Genomic DNA, 19,986 nt, shown 5'->3' with positions numbered 1-19,986 from the left:
GGTATAAATAAGGCAGATTTCTGGGATTAGATTTACAAATAGAACGGAGTAAACAATAGAGCAAAAGCTTTCTTTGGTGCACCTGTGTGTGTGTGTGTGTGTGTGTGTGTGTGTGTGTGTGTGTGTGTGTGTGTGTGTGTGTGTGTGTGTGTGTGTGTGTGTGTGTGTGTGTGTGTGCGCGCGCACACAAATCAAGGTTTCTAACATTTTTAGAAATTGAGATACAAGGCTAACCATAGACACAATTCTTCTCAATTTTTATGAGAAATTAGTTTGCTCCGTTCTGCCAGTGTTTTACTCCCACCCAACCCCAAAAAATGTTTTGAGATATCTGAGAAGGAGAGAGGGATGCATGAGAAAGAGAGAGAGGGAGGGAGGGAGGGAGGGAGGTGTGGTCTGTAAGAGGCAGAGATGCATTTGGGCAGAGAGTGAGCGAGGGCGGGTGAGTGAGAGATACATGTGTGTCTGTGGTGAATGTATATGTGTATGGTAGAGCTTGGAAAAGTTACTTTTTTTGAACTACAACTCCCATCAGCCCAATCCAGTGACCATGCTGGCTGGGGCTGATGGGAGTTGTAGTTCAAAAAAGTAACTTTTCCAAGCTGGCCACTTTGTATTTTCTGGTGCTGGTAAATGCTCCCTGTTATTAGATAGCAACAGCATTGTTCTGTGTGTGAGAGAGACATCAATATGGTGTGATCTCCACAATTGGGACCCAGCGGGCATAGCTGACGTCCCATATAAGCCTGAGGTTGTCTGGGGCTAGGGCACCAACAATAGCTAACCAGCAATGACTGTACTGTAATGTTTTGTTTTGCTATGCCATGCCATGCTTCATGGCAGCCATATTGTGACCAGTACCCACAGTTTTCTCAAAATTTAAAATGTGCCCACTGGTCCAAAAACATTGGTAACCCCTGTACTAGATTTTATATTTGCAAAAGTGGAGGAACAGCCATTATTGCTTCTTTGTTCCAATAGCGCTGAGTGCATTCTGAAATCTGTCTTGCATCTATCTAGCCAGGCTGACCCAGTTGCAACTGTGGAAATCCTCCCGCACTGCAGATTTTGGGGTAGCTGAGCTTTTTCTACATTCTTCGTAGTTTGTTTAACGTCCAGCTTGATTAACTAAAAAGTTTGCTCAGAACATTGTGACACTTGTTTGGGCCCTAATAATGCTATTACCATAGTGTCATGGAAATCATTTCTCATAGGAGTTAATAAAACTGAGACATTCCGTCAATGTTTAGACATATAAGACTATTTATACGGTAGCCAATAAAAAGAAAAATGCCTTTGCATATGTATATTTGAGCACACATTCTCACTCTTCTCTTTCCCCTGACCCCACTCCCTTTCTGGTTAATGTTCAACAGGGAAGAGTTCTGTTTCTAGCAAACAACTCTTATCAGTGATCTTTGGCCCTCTTTCTAGGTTGGAATTTTTAACCGCACAAAGACCTTTAGAGGTTTGGCACTTGGCAGCTGATTCCTACTCTCTGTAAAAGCAGACTAGGGGACTCCAGGAGAATTGCGCAAATGTTTGTCAACAGTTAATGTGTGGCAAATATGTTTTCAGCATTCAGGGGGAGGTAAATTGCGAGCTTTTGCAAGCACTGCTCCTAAAAGTACAGGACTGACATGCCTGCTCTGTGGTAAAAGCAGATTGTGTGACAAAATACTTATGGAGACATTTTGCTGGAAAATGTATAGATAAGGTCATTTAAGGACTTTCCAGGTCAGAAAAAAAGTGTTAGATGCATTTCATGGCCTTAACAGACAATTTGCCATACAGTAACACAAAATCCCAACTTGTCGCTGTAAGGGGGTTTTATTTTAAAAAGACCAATGGCTATATTAGCCACTGACTGTGCAGGTGTCTCATTCTGATATCTAGAGGGTTGTGTGTTCTTTTTTACATTTATGTTTTCAGATGGTGCTCCCTGCACCTGCAAAAAGCTCTTTAAATTCTCCCCACTCAGGTTCAGAAAGTTTCTTGGGGATTTGATTTGCTGAACAGTGAGAAACGACACATTTCAACAATTTCTGCTTTGAATGTCTTAAACTGTTTGTCCCATCGAATAACAGGGAAACAGTGACATTACCAGTGACCAGAGATGTCCCTGGGTAAGATGCAGGACCACTCCCTTCCCACATCCGACTGGCCCTAAAAGTGCCTGACTTGTATGCTCTCTTTCGGTAGGAAGCGCTTCATTCTTCCAGTTTCTACATCATCACTGCAATATATGACAGCACCTCTTCACCCGTGATATTTGGCAGATTCACGTCTTACATGTATTTTTTCTAAGGCTGTCACGCTGTAGTTCAGAGCACCATCTACCAACAGATGGTGCTGTGAACTACAGCATGACATCAGCCTTCTAATTACTGTCTAGCCATCATGGCAATGCCGGAGAGTAATGGTAGTGGTGGTGAATGGCTGGCCCAAGAAGCAGCAGCAGAACAGTCACAACATACTGGCGCAGCTCTTCAGCAGCTGTCCTGTTCTGCTACCCCCGCCACCCATCTCACCAATGACACTGTTTCAGCCTCAGCAGTGGACAGCAAGAAGGAAGCAGTGGGCAGCAGGAGAGCAAGAAATTTGCTTAGGAACTGCCCTTGCCTGTCATGGGTATTCCTGTGCAAGTGGCCTTGGGCTAGCCACCTCCCTCCTCTGTATCCATCCTCCTCACGAGAGAAGGTCTAAAATGGGGAAGGAGGCTTGGTGACTGGTGGCGGGTGGAAGGAGGCATGGTGACCTGTAGAGGGGGAGGAAAGAGGCTTGGCTAATCTAAGGGGAGGGGGAGTAGGTGAGGTTGGCATTCTTTTGCACCTCCGGCATTGGGGTAGGGGAAGGGGAATTTGAGGAAGATCATAAAAGAGCTTTGGCACGCTCTAAGGGGAGGGGTGGTGGTTTGGGCAAATGGGTTAGGTGGCGGGTTGGGCGACTGAATGAAGCGAGGAGGGGCAGCAGTCCCTAGTAATTAAATATGACAAAGATTAAGGCAGTATCACTCTTATTTTTCCAGATAGGTGACCAGTTGAGGAGGGACACTTCCAGACTGTCACTATTTTGGGGTGGGATTCAATCACATACTAGCAAATTCAGGTTGCACAGTTAAAGTTGATTTGGCGCTGTTGTGCAATAAACTCAATTCTCCCCCCAAATTGGACTGTTTGCATTAAGGAACGTGATGAGAAAATGCACTGGGAAGCAAGAAATAACCATTGCTTGACACAATGTCCTGAGCACAGGGTGACTTCACGTAAGAAATCATAAAGCAGCCTCCCAGAAATAAGCTGGAACTTTTTCATCCACCCCACCACTGTGTCTAATTTTCTTTTTCCTACCACCACCAAAATCAGCAGGGTCTTGGGTGGGGCAGGGGGGGAGAAGATTGCTTGGCAGCTGGATTAAGTTCCCAGAACTGACACACACCCTTTTTAAATTAGAAGTGCTATTTTTTTACATAAATAAGGGTGAGGTAGTTGTCCAACATTCAGTACACAGAAACAGAGGACTAGTTGCTCCTGAAGCCTGAGTACATGGTCTGAAATACAGCAGACGAGGGTAGGGATTATAGCACTGAGTCCATTTTCTCTAGTAGCACCCTGTCCAGGCACCTCTGCCATTAACACTTGTGTTTCAAGGAAACATTCAGATAGTTTGAAGTTTCCTGGCATGCTGATGCAGTGTTAGAAAATACTCTCCAGTTGAATGTTTCCAAGTGTGGCCAAATTAAAAAAGGCACAGAAACCCTGTCCTTGAACGCCCCCACCACCACCAGAGGGGGTTCAGAGATCAAAGGTGATAACAGCAATTTTGTATACTGGCTTATCTTTTATGAAGTTCAATAGATCAGCACTTAATGGAAGGAGCACCCAAGGTTTGCTTACAGAATTGTAATGTTGCGTAAATGGCATGGTAACTCGCTGAAAGTTAAAAATAACAAAGGCTTGTCCATTTATAAAGGAAAGGGTTTTTTTATTTTTCTGTTTGTGATGATTACAAACTCATCTAAAAAAGCAAAAATGACTTTAAAATATCAATATACATTTTCTTTATCTAAAAAGCAAAACAGATAAAACTGCAAAATACAAACATTTACGGTATACACAAAATAAAATCTAATTTTCTGGGGTAAAGTACACTCCAAATTCTTATTCCTATACAAATATTCCTTTCTGGAACAATACAAATGACAAACAACAATGGGTTTAAAATGTCTTCTTAAAAAATTATTTTAAAAATTATTTTTAAAAGGAGCACTATTTGGTGTCCTCTAAAATACATGTGACTACTCATTATAAATGATAGTCACAAGTGTGTATTCAAATAATTCAAAAACGCTCACCAACATTTTCAGTAGACTAAAGAGGCTGTCTGTCTCGTTTTTAAATAACCGTAAAGCCCCTGAAGATGCATTCCTTTCAAAACCGCAATGGCACAATACAGCAACAACACAATGTTCTATTACAACAGTGAATATATCAGAGCACTGCACTGACTGCTTGGGGGTAGGTGGGATGAGACAATCAATGAACAACCTCAGCTTGTCATTTGGTTCCCTGCCATCTAACCTTCTCCTCCTTCAAAATAGATCTCACACACTCACTCAGTGCTGCTGAAGTGTCAGCTTCTACATTGCCCTCCTGCAGCTGATTGTTAGTTAGTATTTGGAAGCTCATCACTTCCAACACTGTACCTCCAGAGAGAGCTCTTTAACTAAGTTGCCTGTCCGCTCTAAGGGGTCAGCCTCCTGCTTAGACCATCTTGCTTTCTGAATGAATACGACTCAGCAAACATACCTGAGCTAGAAAACTCCCCTGGTCCAAATCTCCATCCCTAGCTCAACAAGATTGCAGCTGCAATCCTACGAATACTTACAATAAAATTAGTTTTATCAAGCTTGGTGTGTCTGACTTGCAAATAAGCATGTTTAAGAGCAGGCTGATTGTCTGTGTATCTGGGGGTATTTTTGAGCCAAACCTCTAAGGCAGATAGCAGTTAAGTGTATCCTGGGATTTGGAAATATAAACATTATTTTTTTTTAAGAAAAGGGGAGAGATAATGGGTTTATTTTTTCTTTTGCCACATTTTATTCCATGAAGTTGCTGTTTTCCTCTTCCAAAAAATTAAATTGAACTTCATCATGTTAATTTTCAGATCTATAGCTATACTAGTACTGTTTTCTTAGTGGAATTACTAAGGCTAGCATTTGAAATGAGCTATCATGTTTTATTTCTTGACAAAGGAATGCATGTCTTATAATTTATGGTTCCCTCTACCCTTCCATACAGTACTAACAAGTACATCCTGATCCACTACTTGCTATACGACTTGTATGGATTTAGTACCACTGAAGTTATTGAGGCAGAATTTGGCTTAAATCAAAATACTTTGGCTTAACTGAATTGCAGACTAGACTGTCAGCAGTTGCTTTTAGAGAGTCAGTTAAGAGACAGGTGGAATACAGTTCTTTTATAGAAGGAACTATAAAACCAGTGTCTGCAGGTCTAAAGTTACATTCATCCTGCAAGCGATTAGCACAATCAGGACGTGTACAGTAGGGCCCCACTCATACGGCAGGTTATGTTCCGGACCCCTGCTGAAAAGTAAAAACTGCTGAAAAGTGGAACTCGTTTAATAGAATGGCGCACGACATCTGAAAACCACCGTAAAAGCAGAACAAGCGCCGTATGTGTGGGGCTTTAGTCTAATTGAGACCGCTGCATTAGCAAAGTCGTAAAGCGGGGCCCTACTGTACTCTAGATTTAAGCAAACCAATGTAAAACTGTAGAGGCTGCATCTGAGTAATTTCCAAACTCTCCATGCCCACTATCAGTCCCCCAATCTAATCCAGAGATTTGGGGAGCCCTTTGATAGTGCAGGGGGTGGGGTGGATGCAGGAGGAAGAACGAATTTTCAAACATCATCTCCCTCTATTTCCACTCATGGAAGCCTCCACTGGAGAAAACAGCCTTTTGTCAATCAGTAGATGGGCACAGCTGGATACAGCCCTGAAACGCTTCTTGCCTCTTTGAATTTCCAGTAGCATTTGAAAATGAAGACTGTTGTGCAGGCCTATGCATATTACTCAGAAGAATGTCCCACTACACATGATGGTACCCAACAAAGGTTAGGGCCACACTAAGTTAAAAATGAAATTATCACTCTTTAAAGCTTAAAGCAAACCAGTGTTTTGTGTTTCCATAAGAGCACACACTCACTCCCACTGCACCAATTAGCTGCAGGTTTCCTTCTGTCAGCCTATCTGTCCTCTTCTATCCACCTCTCTAGGCCTGCCTCAACAACTGTCCAGCTGTTGATGCTCAAATAACAAAACCAGGTTTTCAGTTGTTCACAACATCTGTGCTCTGATTCTGATGCTTATTCTGGCTTGTGGGCTCAATATGATCACATTCACATACAAAGATTTGGAGCAAGATGTAAATAATCAGCATAAGCCAATTTTTTTCTCTTTTACAATGTGTATAAATATTTTGTAAATATGTACTGTTGGTTATATCATTATTAACTGATACCTCCTCAATGAGATCATGGCTGATGATGAATTAATGTTGAAAGATTTGACGATGTGTCCTTCTCTTAAACAAAGGTTTCCAGATAACTCTGGATACTGCTTTGGTCAGAACCAGATCTGCAACTGCTGGCTGCAGATGTCTGCATGTCCATCTGATTCTAACTGGGCATCAGCATGTGTACATTTCTGGAATTCATCCAAATCAAGAACACTGTTTAGAGAACATGCCACTTTCCCCAGACCACTAAGCATTCAAGGTATGCTCTCATTCTCCCCCTGTACCCCCCACTTTTTTCTTTTTTGGAAATGCAATTACTTATTTGAATAAACATTTATGTTATTCCACCCTCCCTTCCCAGTCTCCCTGAATCCAAATCAGTTCACCAACAGACAGTTACAATACTGAATATTTAACTTCTTAGTTACAAATGACAGACAAAATAGGCACAAATTTCTACAAAGTAAATTATGAAAAAAATCAGTATTTTTGCAATCATAAATAAGTAGAAAATACAAACAGTTGTTTACAACCTTCCCCTACCCCACTCCCACCCCAGTCCCTTGAATTTGGCAGAATCTACTGCTGACATTCAGATTTACCACATTCTATTATTCAGAATTTTTTTAATGTGAAAATGTGTAACTTGGAACAGAAAACCTAGGGATAATGGACTGAGTTTTGGTGTGTTAAATGACAATTTGATCCAGGCTTTACTTTTATGTTACACTAACTAACCAGTGTACCTTTTAAGGTCACTGTGTACATGTCTAAAAACTCTTTTCACCTTCAACATGGAAGTAACTGATTCTAATGGCACAGCTTACCCTCACAAGAGCTGAGTACTCTTCTTCCTTAGCTGGAACTCAAAAGGCACAAAACTGATTCTCTGGTTTTGTTCTGGAAATTCATCCTCCCACAATATGTCCTGAAAATATCCCCCGGTTGATTATAACTGCGCCTGGTTCATCAGCTACTTTTGAAATCCTGAGGTTGTTTATTTATCAAAATACAGTGCCTTGCAAAAGTAATCAGACCCCTAACCAATGCTCTCACATGACTGAATTACAAATGGTACATTGTAACTTTGTTCTGTATGATATTTTATTTTGAAACACTGAAACTCAAAATCAATTATTGCAAGGTGACATTGGTTTTATGTTGGGAAATGTTTGGAAGAAACATAAAAAACTGAAAATGTTGCTTGCATAAATATTCAATCCCTGTGCCGTGGAAGCTCCCAGTTTACACAGATGAAAGAAATTACCCTATCAAGGACACAGTTACCTTACCATTCGCCTCCACCATTAAAGTTGGTGTCACATTGTCAGGATAAAAACCCCACTGTTGAAGGATCATTGGTCAGGCTGTGGATCTGAAGAAAAATGAAGACCAAATAGCATTCTACGGAAGTGAGAAATAATATAATACAAATGCATAGATTAGGAAAAGGGTACAAAATAATATCTAAGTGTTTGGATATCCCAGTGAGCTCAGTTGGATCAATCATCAGGAAGTGGAAGCTGCATCACACCACCCAGGCACTGCCAAGAAAAGGCTGTCTCTCAAAACTCAAGTGGAACAATAAGGAGTCTTGTGAGAGAAGCCACAGCTTCAGCTACAGCTTGGGAGGAAATTCACTTTTCAGAAGGACAATGATCCCAAGCACAATGCCAAAGCAACATTGGAGTGGCTCAAGAACAAAAAGGTGAAAGTTCTACAGTGGTCCAGTCAAAGTCCTCATCTTAATCCCATGGAGAATCTGTGGTGCTCTTTGAAAAGTGCAGTCCACAAGTGACGTCCAACCAACCTGAATGACCTGGAGTGAATCTGCCAAAAAGGATGGGCCAAAATCCTTCCAACACTGTGTGCAAAGCTGGTACATACCTATCCCAAAAGACTTAAAGCTGTTATTGCAGTGAAAGGTGGCTCTACCAAATATTAATGTGTGGGGTTTGCATACTTATGCAAGCAACATGTTTCAGTTTTTTGTTTCTTACAAACATTTCTCAACATAAAACCAATGTCACCCTACAATAATTGATTGAGTTTCAGTATTTTAAAGTATCATACAGAACGAAATTGCAATGGACCATTTGTAATTCAGTAATATGAGAGCATTGGTCAGGGGTCCGAGTACTTTTGCAAGGAACTGTATACTGGACTATCTTTAGTGCAACATGCACTAGGAGTCAAGGGTCTAAACAGTTAAGATTTGTTTCTGATCCAACTCCTCATTGCCCCCAATAGCATGAAAGAAACATTGCAAGTCTGACCTGTGTTCAAATGGGGGTCCCACTTTGGATAGCAATAGGATTTTGATTACACGTGCCCTCCAGACCTAGCAGAATTTAAGGGAAACATCACCTTTCCCTTGGCCTCCTTCATTTTCCTGTAACTTTTTAATTAGTCATTATTCAGGAAGATACCATGTGCACAGGACCAGATTTTATGATGATACTATTTTGTCACTGTATATTCTGGAAGTGTTTGACTTAAGGTTCTTATAGCAGGATGGTAACTGGAATATGAATGCCCTGACCTTGGCCACTTGTGTGTACTCAAAGTTCAGTTCTGTCACATTAAATAAATCTCAGACTCTATCTACAAAAAAATGTCAGCTATACAAGAAACTTGAAGTAACTGTGCTTTGGTCCTTTTTATTTAAATTTGTTGTTTCCATTTCATATAAAAACTGACATGACTTAGCAAACACGTGCATTACCAATATGCAGTGGCCAATGAGAGAATGGGACACAGACATTTTCTTAGTTTTTTTTAAAGTACTTAGGAATGTTTTAAAATACTGGCTAGGTTCCAGTTTAAACTACAGTATCTGTCACTGACAGATGAAACTGGCAATAGATACACAGGTATTTCTGGCTTACAATCCTGCCCATATTGTATTTAGTGCCAATACCCACTTAAAAGGGGGGTGTCCCCCAAGATCCAATGCCCATATAGGAGGATCTAGAGCCTTTATCCAACATGAAACTTGGAGGATGATAAAAACCAGGGTTTGGTCAAATTTGAGGCGGGTTTTCCAGAAGCAAATCCTTATTTCTGGAGGTAAGTGGAAAAGTTCTAAACATTTGGTTTATAGATGAAAATCCTGTTCAGTTGTTCCATGCCTCATCTGAACTAAAACACCTTTGTAGCTCACTTCATCTTCTTGTGCTTATCCCAGTAGGATACAAATGATGATTCTGCTTATATGCCTGTTAGGATCAAGATCATCTGCACTCCTGAATAATCCTCCTGCAGTAGCTTCCTCAGCAGTGGTCCTAGTGGCCATTTTCGGGTTTTGGACCAAGCGATATGCAACTGAACTGCTTTGAATGATACAGGCCCAACACTCCTTTTTGTGTCCTAATAACGATAAATTTTGGCAAATTTGGGGTTTTAAAAATGTTTTAGAATTGCACAGCACTTTTGCAGCATTCTTGTAAATGCAGCATTTATATGTGCTCTTTGACACCAACCAAACATTCTAAGAAAATTCAAGTCAAAGCCAGTTCATTTCTTGAGTACAGCCTGTAAAAAAAAGTGGGGGCCACTTCCCACATTACATTATTCAGTCACTTGTGTTGCCTGTTAAGTTAATTTACATGTAATGCAAGAAGGATTTGGACACGTGGCAGCTTCTCAGAGAAGCTCTGCTATGCCAGCGGCAGTAGAGCTACTCAAACGTACACACATCTATCTCAGAAGCCTATATATAAACTCTTCCTGTGTTAGGTTATTAGACATAGAACTAGCTTGGGAGAAGACTCATGGGCTGTAGAAAGTGGCCCTGAGAGGGTACTGTCTGGCAAAATGTCTCCCAAACAAGAATGGTTCTACCACCCTCTTATAGCTTACAGATTTTTTTCACGTGAAAGCTACTCAGAGTTGGCTGTTGGGTGGATTGTTCCCTTAGTTCCAAACTGCTCCCAATTCCCACACCATATTGCAACATTTCCAATTATAAACACACAAATATATATCTATATCTATATATTTTTACATGGACCACAACAAGCATATAAGCATGTACCCTTCCTGTTCTAATTCTCCCCACTTGAACCAGAGGAAGATAGTGTTACACCTTTGAAAACCAGTTTCTTAAAATAACATTTGCTTTTTTAATGCTTATTTCTCCTGTGAGATATTTACTTTTTTAAGTTTTGGGTTTTACCGTTCCCAACCACACCAGCACCTAAAGAAATCTGAGACGTGTATATGCATATATTTACATATGTATGTATTGGCATAATCCTATATATGTTTACTCAGAAGTAAGTCCCGCTATGTTCAATGGAGCGTATTCCCAAGAAAATGTGCATAGGATTGCAGCCCATGTATATATTGCTGGCAAGAAAATCAACTCAAGTGGTAAACTGGTATCATGAATAGGCATTAGATACATTGTGTGTGTGTGTGTGTGGGGGAAGTAAACTCCTGCAGTGTGCCTAATTTGATATGAAAGCTCTGCCTCTAAATAGAGCAAGAGGCATCCACTGTGATTTACTTTACAAAATATTAAAAAATAAAAACTGAACACACAAAAATAACTTTCTCTGTGAGAAATAAAAATAAATCCTAGTGCAAATATAAAGCTCTGTAAACCTGGTCCTATGAGAGATTCTATGGTTAGTAAACGGCAGTTTTAAAGCAGGCGTCTTCCTCTCACAGAGAGAGCTCACATCATTGTCTCCACGATGATATGAGTTGGCTTGATCAGTTCACCGTTGGCCATTCCAGGAGGGCAGAATGGGACAGCACTCTCTGTTTCTTTCTCCCAGCGAGTCACCTCACGAGGGGCAGCCACTGCCTTCACCCTCTAGAGACAAAAGGAAGCACAGGGTTAGAAGAGCCTTCCAGACAGATTATGGTTGTGCTTGTATTGCACATTGCGGTAAAAACACACATCTTAAATGTCACCTATACATGGTTTTTTTTTGGGGGGGGGTGTCACTGACTGACCCAAAAAAAGACATTGAGATCATGGTGTATGGCTCAATGAAAGCTTGACTCAGGAGATGGTAGCTGAGGAAAAAGTTGAATATCGTGCTAGGAATCATTAGGAAAGGGATAGAAAATGAAAGTGACAGTGTTGTAATATCAACTATGGGGTATCACATTTGGAATACTATCTACGGTTCTGGTAGGTGCGTCTCAAAAAGGATACTGTTGAGCTGGAAAAGGTTAAGAAAAGGGCAGCCTAAATTATCAGGGGGCTAGAGCAGCTCCTCTAGAAAGGAAGGTTATACCATTTGGGGCTTTTTAATTTTTAAAAAGGTGAGTAACAGGGGACATGTCAGAGATGTGGAGAAAGTAGACAGAGAGGCCTCTCTCTCTCTCTCATACGTAATACTTGAACTCAAGGTAATCCAATGAAACTGAGCGGTAGGAGAACTGGGAAACACAAAATGGAGTACTTTTTCATAAAGCACATTTTTAAGTTAGGGAATTGGCTACTCCAAGATGTAATGTTTGCTACTGTTTTAAAGGGGGTTTAGACAGATGGAAGGCAAGGCTACCAATGGCTATACACTACCTCATGCTTCTGATGAACACCAGTCACTAGGTAATAAACATGGGAGGGGGCTGCTTGTGGGCTTCCCGCAGGCATCTGACTGGCCACTTTAGGAAAGACGATGTTGGACTACGGAGGCCTCTGGTCTGATTCAGCAGTTCAAATTCACAACTTCAAACCATGGAAAAGTATTTGTCCGTGATTGTTATCAAGCACCTTACACATGAGTGGCCAGACCACTAGGTGGATCTAGTGTAAACCTACAGGCCCCTGCTCATGAGACTGCCAATAGGATGGGATCAGAAAGCTGATTTTGTTACTGGGGGAAAGTGTTATAATGTAAAGAACAAGAAGGAAAAGCAGAATGGTTCCAAGGAAAGGTAATGTGCGTAGTAATATGCAGTGAGTTTCTCTTGGAGCAGAGGTGTTGATTAGTAACAATTTCCACTAGGTGGCTCTCTAAATCAGCACTGCAGTTGCTGCAGTCAGATCCTTCCACATAGCACACAATGCAGCAGGGTTATTGAACTCTTGTGCTAATGGGGAATTTTATATATCCACACACATATAATCATAGATATTAGAAGAAGGATGTTTTAGAATCATAAAGAACTAAGCAAACAGCCCACTGGCCACTAAGCAAACAGCCCACTGGCCTAAAGATCATCCTATGGGACCCCCAGAAAACCAGGTATTAGAAGCTGTGTGCAGGCCTGTGAGAAAAAGCAGGCAAAAAGAACTAAGTTTGAACTCTTGGGGTTTTGCCAGATTCAGCTAATGCGTGACTGACATAAGATTGATTACTCTATTGTTTTTAATTCAAGCGAGTATTTTACCTGTGAAGGTATGATTAATAATTACACTATTCTGTTCTAAGAAAATAATTTCTTGTGTAAAACAAGAACCCCATCTAGAGAGGAAAAGCCTTACAGCATAAAGGGTTTAATGAAGAGAAATAGTGAGTGAAATAGTAATGATTTTAAAACAACCCAGTGTGCTATAGTTACAACTTTATAAGTGTGTTTTTATTAAGAAAAAGGTAATCTGGGTGTACCAGCCTCCTCTATAATTCTGAGGCTGAAAGATACTAGTTAGCCAGAGTTAACCAGTCCTTTCCTTTGTCTGTGTGGCTTCAAAATGAGCTCAAGTGTTTTAAAATATAATCCCCTCTCTTGAGCTATGTATTTTATAAGTAAGGAAACTGGATTTCTGAGAAAATATAAAGACATAAGAAGCCCTATGGCAAAGGAATAGAACTGGGGGTGCTCATACATTCCCAAACACCCTGAGTTGAGGCAAACGTAACTCAAGGAAACTCGTCCAAAAATCTCCGGGTACCTGGGTCAGCCTGACTGATCAGGAACAATGGCATATGGAATGTACTGAGTATGCTTGAAGGCACCTTCACAATGGTACTGGCCTGAAAATTCATTAGTCAAGGTGGACAGCAGGACAATGGAGATATTAACAAGATGGACAGAATTTTGGAATCAGGAGCAGGATTGCCTAATGCTTTCTGACTGGTTTCGAACGATTGTAGAGAGGAGGAACTGTGATGTTATGTGGGCAAGAACTCATGAGATTGGTGAAATCATTGTTGCATGCTGTAACTGTACTCTATAAAAGAGCTTGCACACAGTGCCTCAGTGCAGTCTCTCCTGGATGTTTCTGAGGGGCTGACCCTGCATATGACCCTGCATATGCTTGTAAAGAATAAAGCCCTACCTTTTTGCTTCAAGCCTGTGTTCTCAAATTTTGTTTAAGGACCCCCAGCAAAAGATCCCAATGGAGAAAAAATTCTCCAACAGTGCAGCATGAGGGACGAAGGGAGGGAGGGAGAAGGCCACAAGGTCAACATGTGGACCTGTGGATCTTCCATATCTTTAGTCTACTATTGCTCCTGTCAAACTGTGATGATCAAAGCAACTAGGCAGAGGACTGCTCTTACACTCTGGCAAAGAGACCCATAGTGCAAGAGAAACATGTGCTGTATTTATAAATTTGCTGCTTACCCCTTTAGAAATACATGCAAATAGAAGCCCTATATGAAAAAACTGATGGATGTTAGATAACAAAACAAATGAATTGTATTGATGTTTGACTATAAAGTCTTTATTATGATATGATTATGGGTTGTATCCAATGTAGTGCTAAGTAAGCATCCCATCAGTGGAAGGATCTCTGCTTGTTCAACAGGGCTCTCCCCTTGTCCTCCCCCAACCCTCTGGAGCAGCCTGACCTAACATCATCATCACCACAACCACACAAATATATGGTAAAAAATTTAGGAAGTGAGTCCTCAAATGATGTTTGGGCTACACGTGGTCCCAGATCAGGAAAGGTTGAATATTACTGGCTTAGAGAAATGACCTTAGATAGAGAGGGCTTTGTGGTGATGCAGTTTGTAGTATTTGCTAAACAGCTGGTGTCCATTTACTATTACATGGACCTCTAATTCCACTGTGCTCTGGCAACTTTTCAACTGTCCAGATGCTGAATTTATTGAGCACCTGTAATCTTTTCCAGAATGTAAATATGACTAAATAGGCACTAAAGTGCGTTCTGTTCAATAGAGGAACTCATCTACACTGTTTTAAGCCTTGAAATATACACAATGCCTGTGAAATTGCCCCTTTCATTGAAATGAATGTCCAGGAAAACCTTTTACAGATGTAGAAATTCTGTATGTGCACTGGAAGTATTCCTGTTCCTGCAGCAAAACAGTGAAGTTAAGGCTAGGAAGGTAGCTGTGGAGAAAACAGCCTATGCAGACCACTATGTGTTTATTCTTAAGCATTTTCAAGTTTCATGATAAGCTTTTGACTTACCTCAATGAGAGAGCCATCTGACTGCATAATACGGATGACCATAACCAGCGGGATGCAGATCATAGAGGAGAGGGCAAGAATCCAGCCCAAGCCAATTGCCCACTCAGGGTATATGTACATCTTGTTGTAGGTCAGAGGTGTATACTTAGCCAGAGAAAAGACAAAGCACCCCTATAACAGGAAAACAAACAAAACAGAAAAGAGACAGGTTCAAAATGTGTTGGAAGAATTGGGCTCTTTCGTGCAACTGACAGTATTTGCTGCATGGATTTACTGTATCAGTATACAGTCTACAAAACAAAAACTGAGCTCAACAATAGATCATTTTGCCAAGAATCGAGATTCTGGTGTAGGTTTTGCTGCTGTTATTTGCTTTCATCCCCAAGTCTGCGCAGAGACTTTCTGTATGTACAAGAGGCTGTGGACTTGAAGAGAATGGGATTCTTAAAGCTTGGAACCTTCTCCACTTCCTTTTTGGAACTTAGGAGTCAGCAAACAACATATATCTTGTTCCTTCTTTTCTATTAAGGAAGCTCCCTTCCTGCTTCCTCTGCCCTGCAGTCACACCGCTAGATGAATTATGTGCATCCTCATACAATGTAGGAGAACTTCTCTATTATGCTAGCCTAGTAGAGTCTTTATGAGAACAGTATTGTAAGAGAAAGGGGAGGGCAATCCAAAATTGTTTTCTGCATCCTCTTCCTATCCAAGTGTTTTTAAAAAGTTGACTTGTTGTGCAGCAAGTGCAAACAATTCTGATGTGCAGTAAAAGGGAAAAAATCTAACTTAAATGCCACCAGGAGTAGCTGATGGGGAGAGGAGGCGATGCGCACCTTGCCTCCTGGCAGCTGTGTTGCCGTCCCTTACCAGGAAGGAGAAGGGCAAGGTGACAGGGAGGTGCAGGCACACCAGTGGCAGTGGCGGCCACTCCTGTGCTACACTACTACACACGACAAAGACTGTGAAGGTTTTAATGAATTCATAGTAGGAATGGGTCAGTTTTGGTTTCCCTCAGTTTCTTAATTTCTCCCATTTTAGGTTCAGTTCTACACATTTCCACGTCAGGGTTTTTTTTAAAGTTAGTCTTTTTACTTGAGATTTTCTTAATACACACATGGTTGTATGCAATTTTGACTAATATGCACATTTTTGCAAAGAATGTTTTCCCTAATATTTTTATTTTCAGTAATACAACACTATCTGTATGTTATTTTCATACTTTACCCTTGTATATGCATTTTTGTATACATTACTGGGCTAGAGAACTGCACTGCAAAAATCAGATAATTGTGAATTTCAAAGGATGGCTGTGTTTCAGTTTCAAGATTGTTTTGAAAAATATAAACTAGGTAGATTCACTTTTAAATGTGAACTGAACTGAATTTCACCCCATCCCTAATTCATAGCAGTACCTACTTGTTTTTACTTAATATGAATGCTTCTACCTTTTTGAAGTTGTGTAACATGCAACACAGTCCTATTCATTTTATCCAGAAGCAAGTCCTACTGTGTTCAATGGTGCTTGTTTTATGGTATGTTTGTAGACTAATCCATCAAAAAACACTAGCTCTATAGATTCATTTCTCCTGGCATTTCTTATATGCTAACATATGTAAATTTAACTGAAATAGGCAGAGGGGCTATATAAAGGCACTGACTCATCACATTCCAATGCCTTTAACAATGCTTGCTTACTGTCCTCCCCTAATAAAATATGGAAAATTAATGTATGTTTATGTATACAATTTATACCCTTCCTTTTGCTGCCAGTGGCCTCAAGGCAGTGAACAACACTAAAAATAGAAAAATACAGTTCTAAACAATCTCCAGTAAGCTTAAAACAGCACAGTCAGCGGACAAAAAGATAGAAACATTTAAAGCAGGGGTGGAGAAATGGATCTGGCAGGACAGCAAAATCCAGAAGTGGCCAGTCCTCCAGGGACTACTTTAGATGCTCCAATTGATTACTTTAAATGCCAAAGGTGGTAGTTTTATTTGTGCATGGAAACAAACTGAAAGCCAGTGGAGATCTTTTGACACTGGAGTAATGTATTGATGCATTACACATATTTATCTTGGTACCTTAATCCATGAAGCCACTTTGGAGGAGGCAAGGAGTAAAATAATAAACTAGCTAAGTCTACTAAACATGTGAAACCATATTTTAGCCAAAATGTTTGAGCACTCACCACGCAGAGAACTGGTGTGATGAAAATCCAGCTCCATTTCATCCAGGGACCGGGCCTGTAACCAATCATATCTTCAATGGCATTGTAAAAATTATCAGCGCCTAGAGTTCAATAACAAGGAAAGGAAATGTTATTAGTCTGGATTGAAATGTCTGCTCTGGTTCTAACCGCACAATGACAGGAGTGCCAAATTTTTGAAATGAAACGTGTGTTTTCAAAGAGTCTGGAAAGAACCCTGAAAAATCCACACTATCTTCCACTTTTTTGTACTGTCTTTTGTGCCTGCTGGAACAGCTATTGTTCCCCAATCTGGTTAAGGTTTCTTTCTCTCTCTCTCTGCTATAGAAGTTAAAGTTCTTGTTTCTCCTTCACAGTGTGATGCAGCTAACCAGACATCACATAGTAAAAGTGATGGCAACCCTGAGCCACACAGAGGCTCAGTAAGTATCATCGTTGTATCATAGACAATGATGCAGGCAAACAAAACTTCCATCTGAAACTTCAGACCAGCTCAAATAAAATAAGAGTTTTTATTCTCAGATTCATCTCAGTGGATCAGAGTAGAAGAATCTATAGTTTGGGTAACCTCTATGATGCAGGCCTCATATTGGCCCCAAACCACAGAAGGGTGAGAAAGAGGAGTTGCTGACCTCAGGAAAACATGTACCAACAGAGTTAACAGGTAATAGGAAAGGTTTCAAATTCCAGGTTTGCTCACTAACAATCCCTTTAACTAAACAATGGGCTGTGTCCAGGGTAAAGCTCGAGACAACAAAACCCACACAAGTTAAGGTATAAGCTTAATTTACACTTACACAATTTCTCCAGAGGATGCAGGTGAAGGTTTAACTCCAGAGAGGTAGAACAATCAAGACACAGGATATTCTTTCATCTACCAAATCGCTCACTAGAACATCTCCCAATTTACATTCAGTTCAATGAAGATTCAAAGTATATTTAAACCTAGCACTTTGCGGAGTCAGCAGCAACGCTTGGGGCACCAATGACTTTCTCACTCTACACAAAGCACCCTAGGAGCATCCAGGCTACATGGAAACACAAGAACTAAGGGAGGGTGAGATCTTTTAATGTCCCCGGAAGGCAATGGTAAATAGGGTTGCCAGGTCGGAACCATCCAAAAACCTGAGAAAATGGAGGCGGGCCCTAGTGACGTCATGGGGCGGGCCCTAGTGACGTCATGGGGCGGGCCTTAGTCACGGGGCGGGCCCTAGTGACATCACGGGGCGGGCCCTAGTGACATCACGGGGCGGGCCCTAGTGACGTCACGGGGCAGGCCCTAGTGACATCATTAAACATGATACATTGTATCAACCACAGTTGCTTGGAGCATACCATTCAAAAAAAAATTCTCTGGAGATTAAAATAGAAATCTTATCTAAAATAGGGTGTTCCTAGGTCCATCTGAAGTGACAAGGTCATTCTTTCTCACAAGCTTAGGGTGATGCAAAATGGAAATGGACTGCCTTCAAGTTGATCCCAGATAGGATCTTCATGGTAAGCAGTATTCAGACAGAGGTGGTTTACTATTGCCTTCCTCTGAGTCTGAGAGGCAGTGACTGGCCCAAGGTCACCCAGTGAGCTTCATGGCTGTGTGGGGATTCAAACCCTGGTCTGCCAGGTCACAGTTCAACACATTTAGGGAACATTTAATCTAGCTTACTTGCTTCTGGCTTTACAAAGTACACAATGTCACCTACATATATTTTCAGGGGACTATTTATATACCATTTCATTGTTCTAAAATAATGCAGAGGTGTGTGTTCTCTCTCCCCCACCCCCCATTTAGGACTTGCCTCCTTAAAAGATAAAGAATATGCATATATGTGTATCACTTATGTTTCCTGCCAGTAGCATACTATCGTCATTATCTGTGGGCTCGTACTGACTGGCCAACAAAGAGGAGTATCCACTGTCCTCCTTTCCATTGTCCATTTCACTAGCATTCCCAACATGCCTCCACAAAATTTGTTATTTTTCTTTGTTATTATGTAGAGGTTTTCCTTCGCTTTTGATGTCAACACTCTTGGGGCTTCCATAGTGCTGGTCACTATACAATAGCTTCTGATACTCTTTAGTGCAGTCTTTACAAAACTCCTTATTATAATTAGCAATACAGAGCTCTTCTGATCTTTTTTCTGTTCCAAATGGTTTTAACGGTGAAAGTCCACAGTGAACAGTGTGTCCTTCCCTGTCCACTTTGGAACCCGTTTCCTCGCTTTCGTGTTATGTCTGGCCCCGAGATCTCCCTCCCCTCCCCCGTCGCTTCTCCCTTTCTCTCTCCGCCCGCCCCCTTTCCCTGGTAATAATGACATGTATGCCCTCCTGTCTACATTCTAGCAACCGGGAATGTGCCAAGCGCCGCAGCAGGCAGCTGCTGCCACCCACTCGCCTTGCCTTGCCCTGCCCCCTCGCGCAATGCAACGGACCCCCACCCCGGAATCCTGCGCCCCCTCCTCTTTCCCTTGGGAAAAAGGGGTGAGCCGGCGAGGAAGGGGGCTCTCTTTCAGCCTCCCCCCCTCAATTCAGGGCTCCCAAAGGCTCCCGGTCTCCTCTCCCCACCCGCCAAGCCCCCGCTCGGGGGGGGCAAGGCTGGCATCGGCCGGCCTCCCTTCCCTTCCCCTCGCCTGCTGGTCCCCGGCCGGCCCGTGCGGTGCCTGGGGTGCGTGCCTCCGCTGCCTGCGATGCAGCCACTTGCGGCTGTCAACCTCTCACTCAGCCCCTCCCTGCCAATTGCAGCTCTCACACACTCACACGCACCCGCTCTCACACACATGGCGCTGGGAGGGAGCGTGGCGGCACAGTCAGGGCTCCCAAAGGCTCCCGGTCTCCTCTCCCACCCGCCAAGCACCCGATCGGGGGGGGCAAGGCTGGCATCGGCCAGCCAGCCA

The 19,986-nt window shown here is 41.8% G+C and overlaps 1 protein-coding gene across 6 annotated transcripts in view; it reads right to left on the bottom strand.

Annotated features, from left to right (window-relative positions):
- Positions 1-5,899: 5,899 nt before the first annotated feature.
- SLC6A6 (solute carrier family 6 member 6) overlaps positions 5,900-19,986 on the bottom strand; it is a 108,600-nt gene continuing 94,513 nt past the window's right edge. For 5 of the 6 annotated variants that reach the window (XM_061618428.1, XM_061618427.1, XM_061618430.1 and 2 more), the window contains 3 exons: positions 17,078-17,178; positions 14,889-15,059; positions 5,900-11,364 (listed from right to left, as the gene is read on the bottom strand). In XM_061618428.1, the coding sequence (XP_061474412.1) occupies positions 11,224-11,364; positions 14,889-15,059; positions 17,078-17,178 (413 nt within the window). In that variant the 3' untranslated portion in view covers positions 5,900-11,223. The remainder of the gene's footprint in view (positions 11,365-14,888; positions 15,060-17,077; positions 17,179-19,986) is intronic. The other variant, XM_061618432.1, reaches the window with a different exon arrangement.

Source organism: Rhineura floridana, chromosome 3, assembly GCF_030035675.1.
Source record: "Rhineura floridana isolate rRhiFlo1 chromosome 3, rRhiFlo1.hap2, whole genome shotgun sequence".
In the NCBI taxonomy this organism is placed as follows: Eukaryota; Metazoa; Chordata; class Lepidosauria; order Squamata; family Rhineuridae; genus Rhineura; species Rhineura floridana.
Note: the sequence above shows the minus strand (reverse complement) of the source record. Positions and strands in the feature narration are given on the sequence as shown.